This window comes from Mytilus galloprovincialis, chromosome 5, assembly GCF_965363235.1.
Source record: "Mytilus galloprovincialis chromosome 5, xbMytGall1.hap1.1, whole genome shotgun sequence".
Taxonomy (NCBI): domain Eukaryota; kingdom Metazoa; phylum Mollusca; class Bivalvia; order Mytilida; family Mytilidae; genus Mytilus; species Mytilus galloprovincialis.
The window spans coordinates 94,724,979-94,736,175 of record NC_134842.1 but is presented as its reverse complement, the minus strand read 5'-3'; the positions used below and the strand labels follow the sequence as shown (position 1 = coordinate 94,736,175).

The 11,197-nt window shown below is 32.7% G+C and overlaps 1 protein-coding gene across 2 annotated transcripts; it reads left to right on the top strand.

The window, feature by feature from the left end:
- The first annotated feature begins 1,706 nt into the window (after window positions 1-1,706).
- LOC143076767 (heat shock 70 kDa protein 12A-like) lies at window positions 1,707-10,486 on the top strand. 2 transcript variants are annotated; one of them, XM_076252640.1, is made up of 8 exons: window positions 1,707-1,822; window positions 3,294-3,398; window positions 3,942-4,025; window positions 4,700-4,741; window positions 5,391-5,659; window positions 7,409-7,627; window positions 8,479-8,608; window positions 9,129-10,486. In XM_076252640.1, the coding sequence occupies exons 2-8, from the start codon at window positions 3,305-3,307 to the stop codon at window positions 10,184-10,186; spliced, it is 1,896 nt and encodes a 631-aa protein (XP_076108755.1). In that variant the 5' UTR covers window positions 1,707-1,822; window positions 3,294-3,304; the 3' UTR covers window positions 10,187-10,486. The 2 variants fall into 2 exon arrangements, with proteins under 2 accessions (XP_076108755.1, XP_076108754.1); XM_076252639.1 differs by lacking the exon at window positions 1,707-1,822 and adding an exon at window positions 2,317-2,477.
- Window positions 10,487-11,197: the final 711 nt, after the last annotated feature.

Below are 11,197 nucleotides of genomic sequence, written 5' to 3'. Positions count from 1 at the left end.
CGTCTGGAGCTAAAAAGGCTATCCCAAAAATCCCTTTAAGCCATTTACTAATGTCTGAATCAAGCTCTTTGTATTGTTGACTAAGTCCAACTTTCTGGATTTTTCGCCACCAGGCTTGGCCTAAGTGAAACCTACAGCATTTGATCTCTATAGACGGGAAAAAATCCTTCATAACTTTCATTACCCGTTCTTCAAAATCGACGTGTACTGCTTTCGGTTGAAGTGTGTGACCTTGATCGGAACATAGCTTGACAATTGAGAAAACTCGGGTGTGAAATAAAATAAAAAATATTTATAACTAAATCTTACTTTTTTTTCTTACTTTTAAAAAAAAATCTTAATTCGTGTAAAATTATCAGGGAAAATTTCGCTCAAATGTCCTGTCTGAAAACTCAGGTAAGGTTAATATCCCGGCGCTCAAATGTCCTATGAAGTCGGCGCTCAAATGACCCTATGTGCTTTTTTCTTTTTCGCTCAAATGTCCTATGCCCAAATAAACAAACATACTTTAGACAATTCTACGTCTTTTATGGCCTTGTTGATCAAAATCCAACCATAAATGCCCTCTAAACAATTTTTTGAAAAAATGTGTTTTTATATGAATAGATAGCAAAACAATGAAGGTGACGAATACTTTTGGTCAGGTACTGTACATATATTTCTATTCTGTCCGACAGGCAGTTGCTGTGCATTCCAGTTGGTCGAAGTTCTTACTATACTTGTCAACAAAAGAAACGATAAAAGCAGAGACATATATACGGAGACAAAGAATGATTTTGATTACTGAAAATCATACTCTCCCGTTACAATACAACCCAATAAAATAGCTAATTGCATATGAAAAACTAGTGTTTAAGCAGTGGCGGCTCCAGAAATTTTCACAAGTGGGATCCACTGACTACCTAAGAGGGGGCCTGCTCCATAAATAATGAAAGCTTCATTGATTGGAATGATTCCCTATAATATAATGTGTATATATGTCTCTGGATAAAAGGCAATGTATTTTACATATATATGAAATTAGATACACTGTACCGAGGTAAATAATTGCCCTATTAGTCTAACTATTTACAGAGTGTTATTTTCTCATCAAAACCATTCATTTAAGGCAAAAACACGAATTTTATTTTTGTAATTTTTGTTTTTTGAAAAATCGTTTTTTCACCCAAAAAATCTATATTTTAACTGATAACTTTAATCTTGAACATTATCTATTTCCATTCTCAGTTATATTCTAGTTAAAAGTTTGAATGTCTTTGCAGATATTTGAATACTCAATTCTCAGCTTCGAAAGTAATTAAGTGTCAATTTTTGTCATCATTTTCCGCAAAATAAACTTGACCCCTGTATTCATGGTATTCAATAACTCGGTATTTTCTCACTTATCAATTTGTCAGATTCTTCTAATCATATATATATACATTTGCTTGTCAAATGAATGCTTTTCATTGAACAATTTAGCAGTTTTCCTATTTATTATGTTTTATGATAAATTTGAGTTCAAACTTGTGTATCGTTACTGTTGTTGACTAGTATGTAAAATGGAACCTCTATCTTTATCCTGGTCGGAAAAATTAAAACGAACCATCATAATTATTGATTTGACAATGTTTGACAGTTTTATCTTATTTGATCCCCTGACGAGGTGAACTATGACGTTTAAAATTACCTATGTCATATATGTGTGTATGTTTATAAATAAATACATGTATTTGTCGAGTATATATTTCCGCTTTTAAGTGTAAATTTAGTATCGTGTATATTATATATCCTAGAGAAATTGTGTATAGTTAAAGAAATTCAATGACATCCTACTAGTAATGTAAGTATTATTATATGTTTTAAAAAAGGGTTTAACAATAAAAAAAAAACAATCAAAATGTCATTATTTTTCTTCGTAGAAAATGTACAATGTAAACAAAAAAAGTCATGTACATGTAATATTGGTCGTTATGAACCGTCTACTATGTATACTAACTAGTATACAAAATTATGATTATTAGTTTGCTATTTTCAAGCTTTAAGCTAGTCTCTAGTATTTTCTAATTTGCCAATTTAATAATATCAATATATATGTTCATCAAGTTTTAAAGTATATATAAAATATCGTTAAACATGTTAAATGTTTTCTTTTTGTTAAAAATGTTCTAATTATAATATACCAACTAAACATGTTACATGCCTCACTGCACATAAATGTTACCAATGTACCTGCCTGTGAATTCATTCATTACTTCACAATAAACATGCTAAATATATCCATGCATTTGCAAATCTATATGCAGAGGCAGATTGAGGAGAGGGCAGGGTGTCAGGTCCCACTTTTGTGAAAATTGGTTGATTATATAGGGAAACACTGAGACATGACTGGCGCGGGGCCCCTCAGGCAATCAGTGCTCCCATATCCCTTTATGAAAATTTCCGGATTCATCACTGCTATGCGTATCATATTATGGATGTGAGACTGTCGGTTATAAGTAAGTTATAGTGAAATGTGTATAACTATATTACAATGAATGTACTTTAAAAACAAAAATTATAAGAACAAGCTGCCCATTGGACATATATGTCACTTCAATGAAATTAGCACAAATAAAATTTAAAAAAAAAAATCAGAGTTTACATTCCATCCATTATAAGAAAAGATCAAATAACATGCGAAAAAAACAGTAAAGTTGTTTTATATACAATTTGTCAAATTTATATAAAAAAAGAGAATGATTTATATATAGGGAAATTATCAAGGATCTGCAACCAAACATCATTTAATGAATGGCTATTATTTATTTTGAATTTATTGAACCATAAAAATAATTTTTGAACCTTCACATTGAATAATCCACGAAGAGTATTATGTAAAATGTGAAGAGGCAAAAGTTAACTTTATGGTTCAATAAATTCAAATAAATTGTTGCCATTCATTATAAATAAATTTCTATCAAAAATAAGGCACACAGAACTTTTATATTATTTATATTAACAATAACAACGTACACATATGATGGCGTATGAATACACAACATCAGAGTGGGCGTGTCGCCATAACAATTGACAACATTGAAAATAAAAGTAGTACTTTTGACCAATCAGAAGACAGTAAATACACCATTTTTTTTTTTATATTAATAAGTTAAAATTATAATCTATATGATGTATAATGCACATTCTGGTCAATGGTATTCAATAAATAATTATCAAACACAAATTGTATACTGTAGTGTACTAGTAATCGAAATTTACTTTTTTAAGATATTTTGAAGATTTATTTATCATATTTTTATGCTATTTTTTAGAAATTATCAAAATGTGGATCTGCCCTGAATGTTTTATAGAAAATAGTGCTAACAATGAATCGTGTAGTAATTGCCATACTGTTAAGCAAGACACTGACCCGAAAGGTAGCTAGAAATAAAAACATTTAGTACGAGTTCCAATGAGACAACTCTCCCTCCAAGTTACAATGTGTAAAAACTAAACCGTTATAGGTCAACGTATGGTCTTAAATACGAAACCTTGGCTCACACTGAACAGTAAACTATAAAAGGCCCCAAAATTACTAGTGTAGAAAAATTCAAACAGGAAAACCAACGGTCTAATCTATACCAAAAAAAAAAAACAAAAAAAAACGAGAAAATTAGCACTTAAGAACCATATCAACCACTGAATAACAGGTGACTTTGGACATGTACAAACAAATGCAGCGTTGTTAAATAACTAGACTCGATCAAAATGATACTACATAGATCTGAAGTGTTACAAGATTGTACGGGATCCATATATGGATTTGGCAACTTTTATTATGTTCATTTTGGTGATAACCTTGCGCTTTGGACGCACAAATATACACAGCGTCATCTTGATTTTCAAAAGGTGATATATCTCATTGACCTTAAATTATGAACATAATGAAATGTACTTTAACCAAACTATTTTCTTTTCAGTACGGCGGGAACATAGACGTGCAGATGTATTAAAAGATAAGAAGACGATGTACACACATCCTGGTCCTTTTGGTTGGAAATTATGTAAATAAATATTTAGCATATGAAAATTTCTATATAGATTCAACTAAACTTAGCGATATACCTCACTTCAATGCAAGATCGACATTTAAATGGGATTCACTGGCCGTTTCCGAATCTTATGCATTGTGAGTGATATTTTCGGAAAAATCATACTGATTGGTTAAAACATGACATGACGTTATTTTCATTTTGGGTACAAACAATTGAATTACACATAATGTATTTCCTTTTGTTTTTGATGCGGCTAATTTGTCTAAAAATGTCGATGGAGCAATACACAAACAACCAAAAACCATTAAGAAGTCACCACGTGGCATTCAAAATTCAAAAAGTGTCTAATGAGATACAATCGTCGACTCAATACATCGTTCTTTAGAAGCTGTAAAGCAGTATTATTGCAAGTCACATACTTTCAAACAGTCAGGGTCTCGAAAGTGGTGGTGAAATAAGGGGAGGAGTCTTCATTTCTTTATTGTATAATTTTTTGCACATTATTCTCTATTCTACTCCTTTCGAAACCTCTATCATTGATTCAAGTCTTGATTCAAAGTACTATACGACGAAAATGAATTTAAACAAATACGTTTTATCTTCATCCTTTCATTCATTAGAACAATGGTTGGAAAATTTGGTTTAGCATATTTACTCAATTTAATTTTCTAAAAACTTTGCAGCAAAACACGGCGCAGTATCAGGCACAACTGACACGGCCAAACGTAAGTAAAAAATCTTAGATTCCATCATGGTTAGACAGTGAGATTCTATATGCATTATATTTTAACGTTACATATGTTAAGTGAGGGAGGAGATTCATATGAAAACTGAAAAGCGTGGTGCGATATAAAACATGTAAATCATTGGCTCATTAAGTATTATATTATCCTTAATGGGAATTATGAAATTTATTTACAAAAACCCGAGTTAATGTTTTGCTCCAATATAAGAAGCGTCTAGAGAATCATAGAAGTTGTACGTTAGTTTACTTGTCAGACATTAGTCCGAGATTACTCTGACGTCCAACGGACGGCCCCAGCTTGTCTGGCAAAACAGCCGTTGGACGTCAGAGTAATCTCGGACTAGTCAGACATACGCATGCAGTTTGGTGTTTAACTTCTATATCACTAGCATGTCAACTGATCAACTGACACAGAGGTTATGAGTTCAAACCCTTCAAATAGCAGGTGCTTAATTTGTATGCATGTAGTATTTTCACTGTCCCCTCCCTCTTAACTTAATTAGGGAAAATATGAATACTAGTATATGTAAAATCGATGTTGGATAAACAAAACGTGTTAGTAGCAATTTTTGGATGCATTAAACAAAAGAAAACTATGAGGTGTTGATCTATGTTGATTATTTTTGCAGATATAACTTCGTGTAGAGATGATTACACAGTCGTTGCATCATTGGATTTAGGAACAACATATTCTGGATTTGCATTCTCGACACGACAGTATCCTTTGGACATACATCATGTAGAGAAAGTCCCGACGTGTTTATTACTTAGTCCCAATAAAGAGTTCGTAGGGTTTGGAAACGATGCAATCAAGATATATTCTGAATTGGTAAAAAATGGACAACACACTGGTCATTACTTTTTGCAGAAATTCAAAATGGACCTTTATGAAAATGAGGTAAATACAAAGATAAATAGAAGGCAACATTTTCTGATGTTCTTGTCATTCTTATTCGTATGTTCATCTCTTAGATTTCCATAGGAAAGACATTTGACGGCATGTTTTTTGTTTACGATAGAAGGTTTACCTCTAGATGTCGACACTTGTCTGTTTTAAAAGTCTACACAAGTTGACCTTTCTTTTTTACGGAAGATACTTGAATGTCTATTGTGTAAATAGTAGGTTTACATCAAGACGTCTTTGGTAAAGACACTTGTCTGAATGTCTATTGTTTAAGATATTAGGTTTGCCTCTAGATATCTTTGCTTGCTAAAGACATTGGCATATTGTTATAAGACTGCAACTCGTCCTCTTCTTTATGGTTAAGACACTTCAATGTCTTTTTTAAAGACAGTTTTTTTTCCTAATGATGATTATGGTTAAGACACTTGTAGGCAAGTTCAATTTAACGCCTCGTATATAAATAGTGTATCCCTGTCTTTCTTGTATATTTGAATTTATTCTCAATCTTCCTTAATTCAAGAAAATTCAACTTTGTATATAAGAATTAGTTGAATGAGACAATCATCCACCAACATTCAAATAAAGTGGAGCTCTTGAGGGTTTTTTTTAGGTACAAGGACCATAACTCTGCACAAAATTATCAAACCAGAACAAAATTCGAACTTGATCAAATGTTTACCAACAGAACATTTCAGTCCAACATTTTTCTTCAATCAAAAACAAATTAAATACTTTTTAAAAAGAAATAAGATGTCAAATGGAATAAAAATCGAAGATAAACATAGAAACACTGGCTAAACGACAAAAACTAAAGAATAAGCAACACGAACCTTAAAAAAAACAACTGGCGAAACTCGGTGCTTCAGAACAGTGAGTAGTTCGGACAAACCCTGGTCAAATAAAAACGACAAAACTAAAGAATCAGCAACACGAACCACACAAAAAGTCAGGACTAGTTGCTCCGACGGATGAGTGGTTCCTGTCATACTAGGTGTTGATGGTAAGCAAACATACGGTGATGCGTCGCAATAAAAGAAGTTATATTCGAAAAATATATATAACATCGGTTACAATGAAAAGTGTGTTTCATGTAATCTGCTGATTGTTACCTTTTGATTACTTTTCTAGGTGAGTTGTACCATTTAAGGAATGACTGTAATATTCTTTCTGTCTATGAAAACATAACACCAAACATGTAGTGAACACTGAATAACTCGCGTAGCGTGATATTTTAAAGTGTGCACCACATTTGTTTATGTTATTTCGAATAGACAGAAAAAATATTAGTCATTTCTTGTTCTAAATTCCATTTTAAACCGGAGTAAACCATGATAATACGTTGATGACGTCAAGGTCACATGACAAAATTATGTCTTTGAGCTGATAAACCAAAACAAAGTCAGCCAATCAGAAGACGCGTTACACCCAAAGTTAAATTATTGTCATATAGTCCCATTCTCCCTATCGTTACTACTCGGTCGTTCTCGCTACCGAGACTGGCCGAGTAGTTGCAGTACGATTGCATGCATTCAATTGCTTAGATAAGCACCTACAATGTAAGTAAAATAAATTTTATTTTGATTCGGCATCTAGAAAAACAATTTAAGTTCTGATCAGTTTTTCACCGAATATAAAAACATATACAATATCAGATCAAACAAGGCATGCAGCATGCAAATAAATAATATATTTTAAAATGATATAACTTAAAAATATTTTCAAACATGTTATTTTTTTGTATAGCATATTTCAAATGAAATGACAATACAAGACGTGACAGGAAAACCAATAGAAGCTTTAATTGTTTTTCGAGAAACTATCCTGGTGCTCAAGAAATCCCTGGAATATGTTATAAAATGTAAAGGTTTAGATGTAAAGATGGAAAATATAAGATGGGTCATGCCAGTTCCGACTTTCTGGAATGATGCTGCGAAACAGTTCATACGAAAAAGTATCGACTATGTAAGTTGAGAAATTATATTTATAGACCATTGAAAAATAGATTTGCAGATTTTTATACACCGTCAAAATTTTGACGGGACGTATTATGGTATACAAATGGCCGGCGTCCGTCTGTCCGCCTGTCTGTTTGGCGTCCACATGTCGCACTGTAACTTGAAAACGACTTTCATGAAACTTAACATAGTTGTGTCTTATGATATGATGATCAGACGATCTTTATAATTTTTGGTGAGAATAAGATTACAACTTTTTGAGTTACTGGACTTTGTAACTAAAACATGGGCGTCTTCTTTTTCACATGTTGCACCGTATCTCACAGCCAATTTATGATAATTGCTTAGCACTTTACACACTTCTTAGTTATATTATTCTAAAGATCTGTACATTTTTTTGTGATGATTCAAAATTTTCTTTTAAAGTTATTGATTATTTTTTTTTAAAAGGGGGGTTCACATGTCGCGCTGTATCTCAAAAACGATTTATGATTATTGCTTAAAACTTTTGTTCACTTCTTAATTATATTAATTGAAAGATATTTATACTTGTTGGTGATGATTCAAAATTTAATTTTAGAGTTATTGATTTTTTTTATAAAAAAAAGGGGGGGGGTCACATGTCGCACCGTATCTCAGAAACGATTTATGATTATTGCATAAAACCTCACACACAAGTCGATTGGCGTATCATGTGCTCGTGGAGCAGCTGTTTTTATATATTTTTTATATCATTGCCATTTATCAATTTGTTTACTTGAACATTAAAGATAACCTTGAACTACATTTTAATTTATTGTTTTTTTAAGCCTGATTTCCCTGTCTTACATATACACTAACATACTGTTCCCCTTGTAGATTGGTATACCGGAAGACCAGTTTCAGATAGCTTTGGAACCGGAAGCCGCATCCATCTTTTGTCAACAACAGTTGCCCGACTTCAGCGCTTCTCTACCTAGAACAAAATACTTAGTTGTTGCTTTAGGAGGTAAATTAAAATAGAATGTGTTTGTTAGTCCCTTACTCACTTACTTACTTACTGTCCGTCCGTCCGTCCGTCTGTCCGTCTATCTGTCCGTCTCTGTCTGTCTGTCTGTCTGTCTGTGTCTGTCTGTCTGTCTGTCTGTCTGTCTGTCTTTCTGTCTGTCCATACCTGTACAGTCTATTCAGTCTTTAATGGATGCTTGATTTTTCTATTTTACGAATAATATAAAACTAATTTTGCTGATTTTATCTGTTTATTGCATGAATGAATGAACAAAAAGATGTGTGCTCTATGTATATGAAAAGCGAATAGCAACACAGCGACAGAATTTGTAAAGGTGACAGGAGTTTAAAATTATGGTTTATTATTATCAGTTGATATGTAGTCACAGTGTAAATGTGTTGTAGGAAGACAGATTGGTGAACAGAATTAGGCACCGACCATTAATCTTTTGTTTTGTCATGGTTTTTTAATGAATTATTTTAAATGTATTGAAAACAAAAACTTTTTTTTAACTTTCTAGGTGGCACTACAGATATTACAGCTCATGAAAAAATATCAACTTCAAGATTACGAGAATTGATCTTTGCGACAGGAAACAGTTATGGTGGTGCCACGGTGGATGATAGGTTCTTACAAATGTTTACCGCCATAGTTGGGCAAGACATTATTTCAGATATTAAACAAAACTATCCAATGGCTTACATTGGCATTTTCCAAGGGTTCGAACTTGTAAAGCGCAATATTACTACAACAAATTCACAGAAAGTGAGAGTCAGTATTCCATTATCTGTCTTGGATTTGAAATGTAAACAAGTATTAGGTAAAGACTTTCGGTCTGCTATTGGTGCATCAAAGTTTTCTAGTGCTATTGAACTTTATGATGCTACAATGCATGTTGATGTAGGTTTAATGAAAGCGTTTTTTAATGTGACAATCAAGAGTATATTAGATCTTATCAAAAGGAGGCTTCAAGAACCTGCAGTAGCTGATGTATCTCAGATACTTCTTGTAGGTGAATTTGCAGAAAGTTCCTTGATACGAGACAAAGTGAAATCTGAATTTCCTGATAAAAGAGTTATCGTTCCTGAAGCAGCAGGGTTAACTGTTTTAAAAGGGGCTGTTTTATTTGGCCACAACCCGTCATATGTACAATCCCGTGTAATGCGATATACATACGGCGTAGGCATCAGCGATGAATTCGATCCAGCTATTCACGATGAAGCACATCTTGTTGTCCAGAAAAATGGTCCGAAGTTAGCAAAGCACATTTTTGATGTCATTATCAGAAAGAACCAACTTGTTGATGCTGGTACATCTATTGATAGCGAATATCTAACTATAGACCCCAATCAGAAAACAATGGAATTTGAATTGTATTTTTCATCCAATGAAAACCCTGTTTACATAGATGAGAATGACTGTAAGCCCTTGGGATCTGTAAGCATTCATTTTCCCGACGTCTGCCAAGAAGAGAGGGATGTGAAAGTGTCATTTGTTATAGGGAATACAGAATTAGAAGTGAAGGCAGTTGATAAAAAGTCAAGACAAACGGTTACTGCAGAATTCAATTTATTCTAACATTGAAATGATAATGGACGATCATTTTTTGTTCTGTGTAGAGGAGTTTGGAAAGAACAGAAAAATGATTGAATATCAAAAAAAATATCCAATCCACTCCGAAAAACAAATGGTCGTCCCTTTAAGTCGGAAAAGCGTAATATTTGTTTATGTTTTAATATACAAGTTTATATTCACAGGATATATGTAGTAGAAATTTTTAACAATTTAAGAATTATTTGCGTCTACGTATCAAGTCCTGATTTTGATATTGGAATATAAAGTTTATAGTTAACTGAATAAACAAAAATCAGCAAAGTGTTTTCTTTTGCAAATCTTCTTTTTTAAAATGATTAATTTCATCCTTGTTCAAAGGTGCTTAATATCTGTGTATAATGTAGGTGTTCAGGACTATATGAGTATTTGGACAATACACGTATGGTCATGACCGTGCGTATGGGTATATATTTATATATATACTCGTATGATCAGACCATACGCGTATGGTCCGATGGTACGCGTATGGTCGGGATAATTAACAAGTTAACAGTTAACACTTAAACAAATCTTCATTAGGTATGACTCTTTTAAGTTGTCAAAGGTCATTTTATTATATTATAATGATAAAAAATATAAATAAGCAGTTCATCATGCATTTACTTTTACTCACTAGTCACAACTAAAGTTAAAGCATTGCATAGCAATGGTTATTACCGATATGATATTACGAGTGCATGGCATTATGTCGACTTGGGGAGATATTTTCAAAAACAAAATAATAAACTGTTATGTAATTTCCCAAGACCACGGTATCACTCCACGCTTTTCATTCGAAAACAAAAGGATCGTGCACAACCAAGAAGTACAAATGCAGACCAGATATGGTACCGTGTGGAAGTAAATGTCACCCTCAGCATAAATACAAGAATATAGTTAACGATGTAAACTAACTGCGGCATCAATGAATATTTAATATTTGTCACGGTAGCCTTTGAACTATCAAATTAATACATTTTCATGTTAATTCATAAA

What these genes read in the sequence shown, in the direction of transcription:
- LOC143076767 (XM_076252639.1), top strand. Translation starts at nt 2,453, where the DNA reads ATGGATGTGAGACTGTCGGTTATAA. An exon ending in CACAACTGACACGGCCAAAC is followed by an intron (nt 4,742 to 5,390) that starts GTAAGTAAAAAA and finishes TTATTTTTGCAG; the next exon opens with ATATAACTTCGTGTAGAGAT. An exon ending in TACGAAAAAGTATCGACTAT is followed by an intron (nt 7,628 to 8,478) that starts GTAAGTTGAGAA and finishes TTCCCCTTGTAG; the next exon opens with ATTGGTATACCGGAAGACCA.